Source organism: Zonotrichia leucophrys, chromosome 1A (assembly GCF_028769735.1).
Source record: "Zonotrichia leucophrys gambelii isolate GWCS_2022_RI chromosome 1A, RI_Zleu_2.0, whole genome shotgun sequence".
Classification (NCBI taxonomy): domain Eukaryota; kingdom Metazoa; phylum Chordata; class Aves; order Passeriformes; family Passerellidae; genus Zonotrichia; species Zonotrichia leucophrys.
The window spans coordinates 38,966,940-38,982,427 of NC_088170.1; the positions used below are offsets into that span (position 1 = coordinate 38,966,940).

General features: G+C 57.8%; 1 protein-coding gene across 1 annotated transcript; it reads left to right on the forward strand.

The window, feature by feature from the left end:
- Positions 1-3,338: 3,338 nt before the first annotated feature.
- On the forward strand, positions 3,339-14,010 carry NPTXR (neuronal pentraxin receptor). Its single transcript, XM_064702381.1, has 5 exons — positions 3,339-4,119; positions 10,816-11,038; positions 11,181-11,425; positions 11,738-11,917; positions 12,305-14,010. Exons 1-5 carry the CDS (start codon positions 3,547-3,549, stop codon positions 12,527-12,529), a joined length of 1,446 nt encoding a protein of 481 aa, XP_064558451.1. The 5' UTR covers positions 3,339-3,546; the 3' UTR covers positions 12,530-14,010.
- The last annotated feature ends 1,478 nt before the right edge of the window (positions 14,011-15,488 follow it).

The following is a 15,488-nucleotide window of genomic DNA, read 5'->3' on the forward strand; positions in this document are numbered from 1 at the left end:
CTTCTCCCGGTGTGTAATTGAAGCCCCAGATTCACTCCATCACTCTCCAGCCTGGAGCAGCTGCATAAAAAGGCTCAGCTGAATTCAGTGGGAAGTGCTGGTGGTGGGAGATGTGGTGGGGCAAGCCAGTTGCTTTTGGACAGAGAGGTCCTGCAGGAAGGCAGCACTTCTGGATGCTGAGAAAGGGCAGTGTCTGGGCACAGCTCCAACCAAAACACCCTCAGGGCTGCCCTTGAGGAGCGTGAGCTGCAGTCTCACCCCGGGGCGAGATTGGGCTGAGCTGGGCGTTCCTTGGACAGAGTTGCTGCCTTGAGGTACTTCTGCAGTGTGTGAGCTTTGGGAAGCCCCAGCAGGGCCTGCTCCAGTGGTGGCATGGCTGGCAGCAGGGAATGCTGCCCACCCAAGCCAAGCACAGTGCAGGTGTCATCCATGTCATGGCACCAGGCTCACCTTGCCTCTTCTGCAGAAAACACTCACAAAGCCAGCACTCCCTCCTCCCCTGCCCCCTGGCTCTGCCCAGAACCCGGTGGGCTTTTGGCTGGATTTGAGGGCGCCAAATGAAGCCAACTGTCACCCAATGCTTTCTGGACCAGGAGGAAGGCTGGAGAGACAGACCCCAGCCAGGCTGCACAAATCCAATGAGGTCCTGCAGCAGTGCCCTCGTGCAGGCAGACCCAGTAACCGGGGCAAGGTGATGCAAGTCACATCTGCAGGGCTGAGAAACCTGGAAATAAAGAAGGCAGGATTTCCATGCTGTGTCAATCTGGGAACCTGCCGATCCCCAGCGTTTGAAGGCTCCTGATCTAAGGAGATGGTGGAGCTGAGTCCATGGAGTGAGTGCAGAGGAGCCCTTTGATCTCCTTAGGGTGGCCCTGGGGATGTTCCTGTACTGGGTGATGACCTGGGAGGAGGGAATCCCCCAGCTCAGAGGCATCAGCTTACACTCCCCGGAGAAAAGGTTTCCTCCCTTCCCTCACCCCACCACCCTGCTGGCCTCAGCATCATGAATGGGCCAGGGTTTCATGCTGGCCTGGATGGAGCTGCCTGGTTCCTGTGGGGAGGGTTGGGTGCAGGGCAGCCTTGGAACAGCAGATGTCCTTCCCCTTAAGCCGGCAGTCCATTCCAAACGTCCCTCTCACCCAGGGGGCACAGCAGGGTGACCCCTTGTCCTGCCTTGACCCTGTCTGCAGCTGCCCCTTGGGGACAGCTGCTAGTCCCAGACACCATTTTGGTGTTAATTAAATGGAAGAAAATCCCTTAATTGCTCTCTCCCAGTCCCTCTGGGCTGAATCCATGAGCTCCTGTTAAATCCAGCTTCTGTCACCAATCCTGCTCAAACCAGGAACCAAAAAAGCCCCACATTGCCTTCCCCACCCTGTCACGCACCGTCCTTGCAAGGGCCGGCTGCCCACCGAGCATCTCTGAATTGTTATTCATGGGACAGGGAGGCTGCTCTGGCCACTCACGGGTCTGAGTCATCACTCCCTGTGAAAATCTATTTTTGTCACCTCTTTGTCTCTGGGAAGAAGTTGTGGTGCCTGCTGAGGGACAGGTCTGGACCGTGGGAGAGCTGAGCCCTGCCCTGCTGCGATACCCAGCTCTTCCCCATGCCAGCCTGTGTGAGTGGGGCCAGGCTGGTGCAGAAGGGCTCACCCTTCCCCTCACTGCCAGAGCAGCATCAGCCAAAGGTACAAACCTTGCCACCATGCTCCTGCAACCTTTGCTAATAAAATCTGCACAGTGCAAAGTATCACTTCCCCTGGCAAGAAGCTATGTAGAAGCCTATGGCACTTTTCCCCGCAGGGTGGCAGATAAAGGATACCCCTCCCACTCTGATCTGTACACTGTGGGTGGGCTGGCCTGGTGCAGCTCTCACACTGCCCCTGCACTGTGGGTACGATGGCCTGGTGCAGCTCTCAGATGGGTTCCTTTCAGTCCCACTCCCGCCTGGGTGCTGCCAGGGTGGGAGTGCAGCAGGCACGCGGTGACACAGCAGGGTGCAAAGCTCTGCCACTGTTAGCAAGGGGCAGGTTGGAGGCTGGGGGGCCTCCCCTCATGTCATGGGGTGCAGGCTTCTGTTTCCTTTACATCCTGCACCAGTGCCCACTTGTCCCATCACACCGAGCACTCACCGTCCCACAGCACTCACCGGCCTCACCACCAGGGCCAGACTCTCTTGCTTGGGCTTCCTTCACATCCCCCTGTCCAGACTGCTCCATGTCCAGCTCCACTTTTCCTCCTCAGCATTCCCTTCATCTCTACTCTTCCTTGAACCTCCCCATCTGTCTTCCTCTCCTCCTCCCCACAGCCTTGCAGCACCACAAGTCAGGCAGGTCTCTTGTTGGCTCCAGGGTGATGGTTTTGGGGGGCTGGGGTACAATGCTCTCTGTAGGGAGAGAGGGTGACTGTATGCTGTCAACAGCCAAATTTGAGGAGTCTTTTGTAGCTCTGGCTCCCTTGCTATCCCCTCAAATATGCCTGGGGGGAAAGAAGAGGTAATCTTTATCATTGTTTCATACCCAGCACTGGAGCTGTTGAAAACACACATGCTCCTGCTTCGCTGCCTGCTAGGAGGGATTTCCTGCCATTACTGAGTAGACCTTGAAATTGATTTTGTTTGTTTTCCCTCTTCTGCTCCTCTTTTCTGGGCAGGGCTGCGTCGCCAAGGCCCCAGTGTGCCTGGGAACAGGAGAGGGCACGGCACAGCCTCTGTTGGAGCAAGGAGAAAGTGGCAGTCTGGAGCAGCTCGTTCATGAACAGCGCAGACTAGAGTGATGGTGGGGGAAGATTAAACGTGTGTCTTTGTTTCCCAAATCGATAGCAGGCGTCTGTGGGGCAGAGGGTGAGGCAGCCCACGGCAGCTCTCTGCAACAGTCCTGTCTGAGGTGGGAGAGCAAGACAGCTAGGAAGTTTGTAGCTTAATTTTTAGGGGAAAGGAGGAAAAGACCCGAAAGACCATCATAGGGAATTCGTGATTACGAGGCTCTCACACTCGGGGTATCAAGCGGCTCTTCACTGCCAGCCTAGGCATCTCGCAGGGCAAAAGTCATCCCTTGGGCTATGCCGGAGCAGCATCCTCTCGCCTGAGGCTCCCGCCGGGCTGACTCCAGCGAGCCCGAGGCAGGGCTGGCCCCGTCCCAGAGTGCCCCCGGGGCGCCCTCCCTGCCCTTCCCGTTCGCTCAGCCGCTCGGACCGCCGCCCGTGCAGCCCGGAGAGGGTGCTCAGCGGGAAGGGGGGGTCACTGAGAGGGGCACGGCCGGGGGCACGGCCGGGGCCGGGCCGGGGGCGGCGGCGGGGGCGGCGCGGTGCGGTGCGGGCGGCGCCGCCCGGCACATATAAGCGCGGCGCGGCGCGGCGGGGCCCCGGCGCCGGTGCTGCTGCCGGTACCGTCCTTCCCCGCCAGCTCCCTCCGGGCTGCCCGTGCATCCCTCCGGCCGTCCGTCCCCCTCTCCATCCCCGCCCGCTTTGTTTTCTCGCCGTCCGCGGGCTCGGGCCCCCCACGCCGCTGCCACCCTGAAGTTTCTGGCGGTGCTGCTGGCGGCGGGCATGCTGGCTTTCCTCGGGGCCATCATCTGCATCATCGCCAGCGTCCACCCGGCCGGCACCGCCGCGCCCGCCGCCGCCGCCGACAATGACTCGGCCGCCGCCGCCCTGCTGCCCGCCGCCGACAAGGGGCTGGGAGCGCTGCACGGCCCCGCCGAGGCGCTGGCCAGCGCCGGGCCGCGCCTGCCGGGGGGGCCGCCGCTCTTCAGCCGCTTCGTCTGCACCCCGCTGAGCACCGAGTGCCCGGCCGCCGGCACCGGCACCGCCGCCGGCAGCGCCGCCGGCCCCGAGGAGCTGCTGGCGCTGCGGAGCGCGGCGGCCCAGCTGCGCCGCACGGCGCTGGAGCAGAAGGAGCGGATCCGCATGGACCAGGAGACCATCCGGGAGCTCACCGGCAAGCTCAGCCGCTGCGAGGGCGGCCTGCGAAGCCCCCCCGGCCCCGCGCCCCCCGCCGCCGCCGGGCTCCGCGCCGCCCCGCGCCCCGGCACCATGGGCCACCCTCCCGACGAGCCGCCCGCCGTGCGGGAGCTGGAGGAGGCTGTCCGCACCCTCCAGGACCGAATCGACCGGATAGAGGTGCGAGGGATGCTCCTGGGGACTGGGCGGGATGCTCCCAGGGGATGCTGCTCCTGGGGGGCTGGGGGGATGTTCCCACACGTGCCGTTCCCCAGGCCTGCGGCCACATGCGCCCCGAACTAGCTCGTTCCCCTCATGAGACTTCAGGAAGGTTGTCCCTGCCTCCCTCTTTCCTGAGATCTCTGCCCAGGGGCAAGGCACTCACCTTGAGCCCTCCTCTCTCCTTTCCACGCAGGGTAGTCCCAAAGCGCCAGGGCTGCCCCAGTTACCCCGCAGTCTGCACCCAGGTAGGACACCTTGCTTGCCCCATGGCACCTGTTAAGGACTCCTCCAGAGCAGGTTGGCAGCTCTGGCAGCCAGACCCTGCCCTTTAGCAAAAAGGTAAATCCCATCTGATGGCATCATGGTTATGAATGGGACGTCTCACAAAGTAAAGTGCAGTGCCCCCCACCGTGAGCCTGGCACCCTTTCCCACACGGTCCTTAGGAGCTGGAGAGAGAAGGGCACAGCTGGAGCCCTTCACGGTGCCCATTCCTGTGGCACTGGGCTGTTGGCACTTGGGATCAGAGCCCTGGTCCCCACTCTGTAGCAGCTGTGCAGTGTGTGCCCGGCAGGCTCAGCCCTAGCCCAGCCACAATCCAGCGGCACCAGAGGCTCTGCCACGATGCCTGGCATGGGGCACATCACGGAGTGCATGTGAGTGTTGATTTATTTGGGCTGATTTGGACTCAGCAGTCCCACGGAACTTGGCAGACTTTGCAGGATATGGCTGTGGCACGTGAGAGCTGCAAGAGGAGAGTTGTCTGTTTTCCCTGTGGGAATTGCTCCTACCCTGAGGTCTGTCAGGCATCAGAGCCATCTGCAAGTCCTCAACCTTCTCATCTTCCTGCTCAGTTTCCTGTTGCCCTCTCCACTCTTCCTTGGAGTGTGGAGCTAGGAGGGGAATCATGCAGCACCCTTTGGGGTCCCTCTCCTCAGACAACCACTTTCTCCTTGCCCCTCTGCCCCCCTCACTACAGACATGAGGGCACAGCAACAGGCAATGGAAATGGGAATAGGAAAGAGCCACCAAGGTCACTGGCTGAGAAATGAGACTGGGAGAGAGGGTTATTGTAAGCAATGGAGATATGAACAGGAATAAAAAGACAGAGAAAGACAAATAAACAAACAAACACAAGAAGGAAAAGAGCTGGAAGACCAGAGGGGAAGCACCTGTGAACTGCCAGGGTAATGCACACGCAGGCACAAGAAGAAACACGGAGGCATGCCAGGCACATGCAGGGACAGTGGGATGTGCAGCCTGTCTGACATGTTGCCCAGAGCCAAATGCAGCCAAAGGGAGCCCCCAAGAAACCCCTGCAGTCCTGCACAAATGGTTTTCCATCAGTGGAATAACACAGCAGGTATGCTCACCCAATGATAAATTGGGAAAATAGGTCTCTGCACACGTATCCCAGACGATGCAGGTGGGATGGTGCCCAGCACATCAGTTTGGATCTTGGGGAGCATCAGGTCACAGAGCCATGCTCTCCCTCTTCTTTGTGGGGCAGCATCACCCACGAGCTGCCCTGGCCCCTCTCCCAGGGTTTCTGGGGTGGTGGGAGGTTTGGATGGAGGGGGAGGAGGGTGAAGCTCACCAGGGTTGGAGCAGGCTGTCACATGTGCCCAGGGAGCCTGAAGCGATGCTGGGACGGGGCTCAGGCACACAGTGACAAGGAAGCCAAGTGGCACAGGACCAAAACTGTTCAGGTTTGTGCTGCCATGGTCCCAGGTACACTCTGCAGGGGAGACACAGCACCCTGAGGCTCAGTGAGCCCTGCCAGGTGAGGAAATGGAGCAGCGTGTTACAGGTGGGCTGGTCTTTGCCCTGGTGAAAAGTGTCACCAGTGGGCACCACAGCCCTGTGAGGGCTGCAGCCCAGCCAGCTGAGCCTCGTGGCCACACCTCAGCCATCCAGGGACAGTTGCCTGTGGCGTCCCTCTCCAAATTGCCTCCCACCCCAGGAGCAGACAGCTAAAACTTCCTGGTGGAGCACCTGCATCTTCTGTCCCGCATGGCCTTGGCTGTCAGCCCTGGGAGCCTTCCTGGGGTACCCATGGCATGGGAGGCACTCTCAGCCTCCACAGCGGTCCTGGATCATGGCAGTGACCGTCCCAAAAGGTGACCTGGATGGGGACAGTCCCGGGCTGGCCCCCATGTGCTGAAGACTGCAAAACCCATTGGGAAGGAGAGAAAGTGCTGCCAAGTGTGTGGTGGCTCAGTCTCAGAAGAGAGATGACACAAAATGCCACGAGCCGCTCTGGGAAGGCTGCGTCCCAGGGAGTCTCCAGGCAGGTTTGCCAGCAGGGATTACTGCTGGATGCTTCAGAGCTGGGACTGCAGGGAGGGGGCTGGTGGAAGATTGCTGATCTAATCTGGGCACTCTCAGCCCTGTCTGTAAGGCATAACAAGATTTATTCATGCACTGAAAAACCTATTAAGGCATTTGTTCCTTAATTTTGTCGGCATGGCAGAAGGATTTCCCAGGATGCAGGGAGGGCTCCCACAGTCTCGCTCTTTGTCCCCTGCCATTTCTGTGGGGCTGGGCTAGCATCAGCACAGCATCTTCCCTCACCTCCTCCTAACGCCACCCCGGCACTGATCGTCCTTTCCTCATGCACAGCAGCCTAGTTAGGCTTTTTCATCCTGGTTTTGAGGGTCCCCTCCTTTGGCTCAGCACGTGCTCATGTCTGTGCACCCTGGTGCATCTTGGAACACAGAGCTGAGGGACCCAGGTGCTCCTTCTCCATGCTTTTACTTATTGCTGCAAATAGAAAGGGATCAGGGAGAGAATCACCTTGGCTGCCTGGGCTGTGCTGAGATGCAGATGCCCCCCTTCTCCCCATCATCCCTTGCAGGGGAGAAGGGACGGCCTGATGGGCTCCGTGGGGACCTGGTGGAATTGCAACAGCCTGTTTGCTCCTCAGCAGGTTCCTGGCTGTGCCATTGCAGCTGGGGGCCTGGCTGCTGGCTGGAAACCCTCGGGTAAGGGAATGGGAATATTAGTGACCAAGCTGCTTCCCTCTTGTTTCAGTCTCCAGCAGTGCAGGGATGTAAGCACCCAAATTGTGACAGTCCCAGCCCCTCTCCTCCAAGTGAGATTTTAGGGAGACAGGATCAACAGTGAGTCTTTCTCTTGTGAGGAAGAGGGAAAGGCTGATGCATCCCTGTTTTTCTTCTACTCCATGCAGTCCCTTTTGGAGTTTAATGATGCCCAAGGTCCTGGCTGGGTCCAAAGAGGTGGCAGTGTCCAAAAGCCCTGGTGCAGCAGGTGTGCTGTCCTGCAGCAGGGAGTATCCCAAGGTAGCAGCTGCTGAGGATTCAGGGGTCCAAGGAGCAGAATGGGTCTGCTCTGTGTGTGTGCATCCTGATCCCTGGATGTGCCAGAGTTCCACCCAACAGGCATCCCTCTGTGCTCCTGCCTGCCCTGTCCCAGCAGCCAAGGTGGGCACTGGTGTGCTGGGGGCCCAGGGGGAGCAGCAGCGCCCAGATTTGCCGCTGCATTAGTAAATGAGGCTCTGATCTCCTTATGTAAATCAAAGTGCATTTGCTGACGGAGGGCTGCGGCCCCAGAGAGCGCACGCCGGCGTGGCTGCTGCAGCCCCCTGCCCCCACCTCCCCCTCCCCACCCTGCCAGCCGCTGACATTTAACGTGATTAATATTACCTGGCATCTTTCAATCTTTTTTGCCGGTTCTGGTGGCCAAAAAGCGTGGAAGGAGCCTCCCCCACAGGCACTGCCCACTCCCCTGCTGCCGGTGCGGCGGCAGATGGGAAGCCGGGTGCCTGCCGAACAGCCAGGGAGAAGGAGCTTCCCCCCCTTCCCCTCCCCAAAGGTCACCAGTAAATAACAGCTGCACATCAACCGTTAATAATTTCGCAAATAATTTGCCTTGTGAGAAAGATGCTCGAGCAGCAGCTCGGAGATGAGGATCACGGCTCAGGGATGCAGCCCAGCCTGGCATCAGGGGGATCACCCAGCACAACTCAGCTGCACGGGGCAGAATGGGGAGTCCAGGCTCCTGTCCAGCCATCATCTGTCTGCAGGGATATGGATGGTGTTTGCTGGGATGGCCCTGAAACCCTGCCAGATGAGGGTGCAGGCTATAATCCCTTTCCAGAAGGAGCATGGGGGCAGCAATGGTTCAGTCAGCCATGTGGCTCTGGCTGTGCTACCCTGGCTGCCAACTGGGAAGGACCAGCAAGAGCTGGAGAGAGGGCTGGATGGGGAAAAACTCAGGAGGGGGGAAGAAAGTGAGCAAAAAGGGAAAGACACAGTGTGTGAGCATGGAGAGGAGCAACAGGAAGAGATGCTCCAAAGCCAGAGAAATGAAAAAGCCATAAGGGAGAAAAGTTACAGAGGGAAGAAAATAGCAGCAGGGAGAAAAGCAGGAGGAAGAAGGAGGTAAAAAAAAGTAATCAGTCACTACTGAATAATGTAGGGCAGGCTATCGGGGGCTAGTGAGAGTGACAAAATCTCCCAGCTTTTTCTTTTTTCATCATTAACAGATGGAGCCATGCATGAAAGCAGGGACGTAGGCTCCAAACCCGCAGCTCGAGCAATCAAAGCGTGCGGCAGACAGGAGCGTGCCAGCCCCCGCTCTAGCCAGGCAGCCTGAAAGGACAAGAAAAGCTCCTGGAGCCCACGGGATGTGGCCATGGAGGCAAAGGCAGCCCCATCCCACCTGTGCTGCCTCCTGCCAGTGCAGCCAGCTCAGCTTGGGTACAAACGCTGACAGCTCAGGTGGGAACTGTTCCTGCCACGAGGATGAGAATTAAACTTTGCACTTCCCTTCCTTCCTGCCATCTCTACCCTGCCTGTCATGCAGTGCCCAAGACCCCTTTAAAGAATCCACCCCGCAAAAAAAAAAAAAAAACAAAACCAACAAAAAACCCAAAACACCAAAACAACCCCACCAAAAACCTCACAAAAAAAAAAACCACCAGCAAACCCTAGCAAAATAGTTAAAGCTCCTTTCCCATCAGCTAATCGTTCAATTTTGCAAAGACCAAAGGCAGGACGCTCTTTGCTGGGCACTTTTCGCTTACCAGAGAGGTTTTGTTCTCACTGCAAGAGCATCCTTAGTGCTGCCCGGAGCAGGCTGGCAGTGAGAGCTGGCATTTGGTCAGGGCTGGCAGATATCCCCTGCACAACCTCTCTTTTTGTGCTGGGTTCTGCTTTTCCAGGTTGGTTTTCCTCACAGAACTTGTGGGTTTGCCCTGGCAGACCCTACTGGCAGCTCTTGCCAACCTTGGGGTATCATAACTTCCATTTTATTTGTAGCCTGAGCATTTTGTTGCCCAGAGTGAGTACATTTGTGCTCACACCAACACCATCTTCTCACTTTTCCTCTCCCTGCTGTTCCCATCCGCCAAGGCTGCATCCTGCCCAGCCAAAGCTGACTTTCCTCCAGCCTTCCCCTCCCCTCTGTTGTTCCTGATGGACAGCAAAGATTAGGGGTGAGGTGAGCAGGCATCCCTCTCCTTCAGCTTTGTGTGTGTGATTATCAGATCCTGTCCAGCCTGGAGAAGCTGGATATAAGCAGTAAGAAAAAACAGGGAACCACAACCAGAGGTGAGTGTGCTGACCTCCCCCAGGCCAGCTCTGAGGCAGGAGGGAGGCTGTTCAGATCCACAGGGATGGTATCCCCCACGTCCTGCCAGCAGCAGCCCTGTGAATGTCCAGGGCTGAAGAGGGCATGCAGATCCCTTGGTACCAGAGGAGCCAAGGCAAGGGTCTCCATGGCTGCTCCAGCACCTCTGGGAAGATCTGGCAACACAGAGAAGGTGGTTGCCATCTTTCAGAGCCCATGGCAGAGACACTAATGCACCAAGGGCACGGGGAAAGAAGAGGGCTCCTATTTACCGAGAAACTCCAGGAGCGTGGTAAAGGGTCACTTTCTCCCTTCTGGACTGCTTTTCTTCCAGCTAGGATGGGGTCTCCCAGTAAGGTGGGATCTGGGGTCTTTGCAGAGTGCAGTAGCAGCTGGAAGCATCTTCTCCATCTGCCGTATTGGATTTGCCATGGGAAGAGTTTTGGTCTGAGTGTTAACCCTGATAGGACAAGACAGGCTCGATGTCCCCAGGTGACGGCTCATGCCTTGAGGGACAGAGACACGACAGCCTGGCACCAGTCCCACTTGTCCCTGCCATCCTGGTGCACCGGGAGAGGTTGGCTTATGGAGAGCTACCTGGCACACGTGCACACACCCCCGCACGCCAGCTGAGCTCAGCTAAGGGGATTACAGCCCCACTAAGTGATGTTAACGTGCTGGCTATAGGTAAGCAGCCTCACGAGCAGCAGGAGTGGCCAGGAGCTCCAAGGTCCTGCCTGCATCATTTCCTCATCGTGGGAGGCTGCCTGCAGAGCCAAGGGATGACCCAAACATCCCATCCTTTCTGAAGCAGCAGAAAGTCATTAAGAGCAGCCAAGCTTCATTTTGCAGGAATGAGCTCAATGGGGGCTCTAAGAGGGGAGGTACAAAGTCAGCTGGAGGCTCTTGGAGAAGACCCCAGTGCGGATATGGGACTGTCATCCCAGCACTACCTGTAGTGCTGCAGGCTGGGCATGTCCTTATTTTAACTCTTATGGTGACACTGTGCTGAATTTTCTCTTTTGTCCCTGCCATTCCCGCTGTCGTGGCTGCCGCAAGTGCAGCAGGAGCTGCCAGCCCGCACCAATGGCTCAGCACCCACTGCCCCGGCCCTTGCCCGTGATGCCCTCCACACCAAGATGGAGCAGCTGGAGGAGCAGCTCCTTTCCAAGATCCTGACCCTGCAGAAGGAGCGCCAGGCGGCCAGCACTGACCGCAGCCAGCAGCAGCACAACATCGAGAAGGAGCTGAACTCCCTCCAGAACCGGGTGACGGAGCTGGAGCACGGTGAGTCCTGCCCTGCAGGGATGGAGGTGGGGCACAGGGCTCCTACCCTGAGGTACATCGCCAGGAGAGCCCCAGGACAGGTCGCCCTCATCCCAATTAGAGGTGCTGACCTTCCTCTCCCCTCCCCACCCTTGATACGTAGGACCACTGGGCTACAGCCCTCCTGATGCCTTCAAGGTGACCATCCCTGTGCAGAACAACTACATGTATGCCCGCGTGAAGAAGAGCCTGCCGGAGCTGTACGCCTTCACCATCTGCATGTGGCTGAAGTCCAAGGCCCTGGCAGGCATTGGCACTCCCTTCTCCTACTCTGTCCCGAGCCAAGCCAACGAGATTGTGCTGTTGGAGTGGGGCTCCAACCCCCTGGAGCTGCTCATCAATGACAAGGTCAGCCCAGTTGCAGGAGGGGCAGGAGAGGAAATCCTGCCCTCATCTTCCCTGCTTCAGTCCTGCTAGGAAATGATATTCTTAAGGGCACTGCTGTGGGGGAGCTGGGAGAAAGGGACCCTAGTTTTGTGGTGGGAGGCAGGAGGATTGGGAGAATGGCTCATTTGGGTTAGTTCTGAGAGGGAGAAGCAGCACATCTGAATGTCTGTAGATTTTGGGATGCCTCCACCACCACAGGGCTGCAGTGCTTGCCCTGCCAGGGGACTTCCCCAGCAGTCCTACGAGCACCAGGATCTCGCTCCTCTCTCACAGGTTGCCCAGCTGCCACTGAGTCTGAAGGACAAGGCCTGGCACCACGTCTGCGTGGCATGGACCACCCGGGACGGCAAGTGGTCAGCGTACCAGGACGGGGAGCAGCGGGGTGCCGGTGAGAACCTGGCCTCCTGGCATTCCATCCGGCCCCAGGGCGTCATCATCCTGGGTCAGGAGCAGGTAGGTACCAGTTCAACACCAAGAGCTGCCTGTTAGTATCACTCTGGTGGGAATTGGCTGGGGGAAGAGCCCCCAGATGGAGTGAGGGGAGGGAGCAGCGTGGGCAGGAGCGCTCAGCAGGGCAGTTGGCTCTCCTGCCTGTTCATCCAGCCTCCAGGCTGGCCATGTGCCCTCATTGTCTTCTCTTCCCTCTCCCTATCCCTTTGGCCTCCCTGCCTTGTCTTCTTGAATCTCTTCCATGCATCCATCCCCTCCTCTCCTTGCCATCAAGCACCTTGCTCTGCTTCTCCCCAAACCTCTCTCTCTCTCCCTTGCTGTTTCCCACTGGATGCATGTTCCCCCTCTTCTCTTCATCCCTGTCCAATCGCCTCTCCTGCTCTTTCCCAGGACACCCTGGGGGGCCGCTTTGACGCCACACAGGCCTTCGTGGGAGAGCTGGCACAGTTTGGCGTGTGGGACCACATGCTGGCACCAGCAGAGATCCTGGCCTTGGCTAACTGCACCTCCCACCTCCAAGGAAACGTGATCCAGTGGGACGACCAGGCGGTGGAGGTCTTTGGAGGTGCCAGCAAGGCAGGCTTTGCCGCCTGCGAGGAAGGGAGGAAGGCATGAGTGGCCCCAGCCCTGTCCCCAGCGCCGAGGAGCCCGCTGGCAGCCTTGGAGCAGGGAGCCCCTTTCTCCCCTCCCAGACCAGTCAGCCTTGCTGGGGCAATGCTTGAGCCCCCGTGCTGGTGTCCCAGGAGGGAGAGGGGCCCCTGGAAGCCTCCCTGTTGTCCCTGTGCTGGTGCTGTGGCTTGTCCTCATTCCTGGCAGGCTGGCTCCTGAGTCTCATCTTGCCCCACTTCTGTTTTGGGTGGAACTCGCTGTACCTGCAGGTGTCCCTGGTACACTGAGGGTCGTCACCTTGTCACACCTAACAGGAAGTGGGAAGGAGAACTCATTCCACTTTGAGTGCAGTCCAGCCTCAGTGGGATGCCAGGGTGCAGGCATCACCTGAACACACCCCCTTTCCTTATTTATTTCTAGCCACCTCACTGTCCAGTCTTATGAGCCTGCATTCCAGGATCTCACCTCTAACCCCATCCTTCTCCTGCTGCCCTGGTTTTTCAAATGTGGCCCCAGGGAAGCTGAAGGAGAATGGCAGAGAATCAGTGGCACAGCACTTATCCCCCTGCACCCCTTTCCCTGCCTCTGCTGCCTGTTTGGGCAGGACTCCCCGAGGGGAGCCAGGCTTTTAAGGCAGAGGGGAGAGAGCACTCCCCACCACCTCCAAGCTGGGGAATGGGTCAGCCACCAAGGGAATGGGGGGAAAGGGGCAAAGCATCTCCCCCAGCGCTGGCCGAGGGGGAAAGCACTGCCATTGAAGGGAGCAAAGGCAAGAAAAAGAGAGATGGAGGATGGTGGCAGTCAGAGGAGCCCTGCCATCCATTCCCCAGTCTTTTGGTACTGGATTGGGCTACTGTCCTTGGTTCCACCCAAGTCCCCTTCTTTAGCCTCTCCTTGCCAGGAACAGGGCTGCCACTGGCCTTGAAACTGGGAGGGTGAAAGAGCAGGCTGGTGTTTTCCCTGTGGAGTGCCTGAGAATCCGCTGTTTCCACATTGCGTGGTCACCAACATCTCAATATGTGAGTGTGTGTATGTGCACATGTGTGTGCGTGTGTGTGTGTGTCTGTGGGTGGGAGGGTTATTTCAGGGCTCTCATGGTTGCTCAAAGCAGTGTTCAGCTTCCAGTGTTCCCCCTACCCCAAGTCCCACTGTGGGTGACAGCTGCCCCCTTCTCTGGGGGAGGCAAAGCTGGCAGAAGGGACAGCCCTGCCACCCCCCATCCCTGCCCAGGGTCTGTGCCAGTGCTGGGGTGGCTCAGCCCACTGGGAATGACACGGTGGGGATGGGGGGCAGCCCGTGTGCCAAGTGGGAACACTGTGACCTCTGTGTACCCTGAGGAGCTGCCCCCTCTCCCTCGCCCCCTGCCTCGCTCGCTCGCGCGCTTTCTCCAATGCACGTTTGTGAAAAGGGTCCTGACGCGTGCCCGTGTTGGGACATTTCTTTTGTAAAGCTGATCGTGAACAATAAACGTGATGTTTTCTGTTCCAGCCTCCTGCAGAGTGCGAGGTTGCTGGGGGGATGGACGGGACAGGTCAGCCCAAGATGGGGTGACCTCCCCAGGGTGCTTAGGGTTGCACCACTGAAGGGAGCTGGCTGGTCCCACTGCTGGCATTACAGGAATATCAGCACTGGGCTTTGGTACCATTGCCCCAGAGGGGCGGGGGATGGTGTCACAGTCTGGCCACCTCTGCTCTACCCCACTGCAGAGCAGTATGGGGTACAGGCTGCTGCTGGTGGGGCATGAGGGCTAAGGGAAACACTGTCCATGGAGGGAAGCAGAAACAAGTGAGAAATGCTGGTGTCTAAGTCAGAGCATGATAGCAAGGAACTCATATTGAGTGTAAATCTAATTAAGTACCAGTAATGAGTTTCTGACCTAGCTAGGCACAGGATGGTTCAGGCATGACTCTTGGAGCTCCTGTTGTAGAACAATTCATGACCAGGTCTGCATGGTGCTTTTGCCTCTCAGTGGGTCCTGCTCCTCCTATGAAAGGCACAGCTTCACCAATATTTGGGGGAAATGGAGCACAAAGCCAGAGGACTGAGTTTTCCCATTGCTGGCATGCTGGTGGGATCTCCTCTCTGAGTCAGAGCTGCCCCCTCTCCGCCACTTCTCCTTCTGGAGGGTGTTTAATGCCATAAAAGAAAGGCTGGCACTCTCACCTTCAGCACATCTTCACAAAGCTGAGGGCTGGTTTTGAAGAAAAAGCATGTACTTCAGCTGGAACACTGGTTCAAGGGCCTTGCCGAGCTGGAGGCTCACACCCATCACTAAGAGGAGAGGGTTCAACAGGTGCCATCTGCTTGTGTGCCAAATAACACAGCATCATTAAGGAGCGCAACATTTTCTAGAGCAAATGTCAAAAACCACTGATGGGATCATAAACTCAGAAAGAGGTTTAAAGGGGAAGGGAAGATGGTCCAGAACACCCTGCTATCAAAACTGCAGAAGCACTGTGAGAGGGCTCTTGGGGCTGCTGGCCAAGGCAGGAGAAACGTGAGAGGATGAACAAGGATGGAAACAGCCTGGCCGCTGATGTAGGCTATTGGCAAAACACCCATCTCCTCCGGAGCCCGGAAACCCAGCCCACGTTGAAACTGTGTGTAAATCCTCTCCAGAAAAGCAGGAACAAAGGGGACACCAGGAGATGCTTGATCAGGGTCTTCAGTGCTGCCCTCCTCATCTCTGCCAAATGATGCTGGCATGATTCTAATCCCAGCCATGTGCATGTCCCCAGGATGTGGATCTGTCACTTCTGGAACAGGAGAATGGGGGGATCCCAGTGGCAGAGCTGCTGCAGGGTGAGCTCCTCTCCCCCAGAGCTTCACAGCCAGTTAGGCAGACCTGGGGGTACACAGGAAAACTTGGTAGAATTTTCCCAAACCTTTTAAAATCTTCCAGCAAATGCCTCCACTATAAGGCTCTTCAGGAAACAAAGGCATTATGGAGAGATTAGAAACTGGA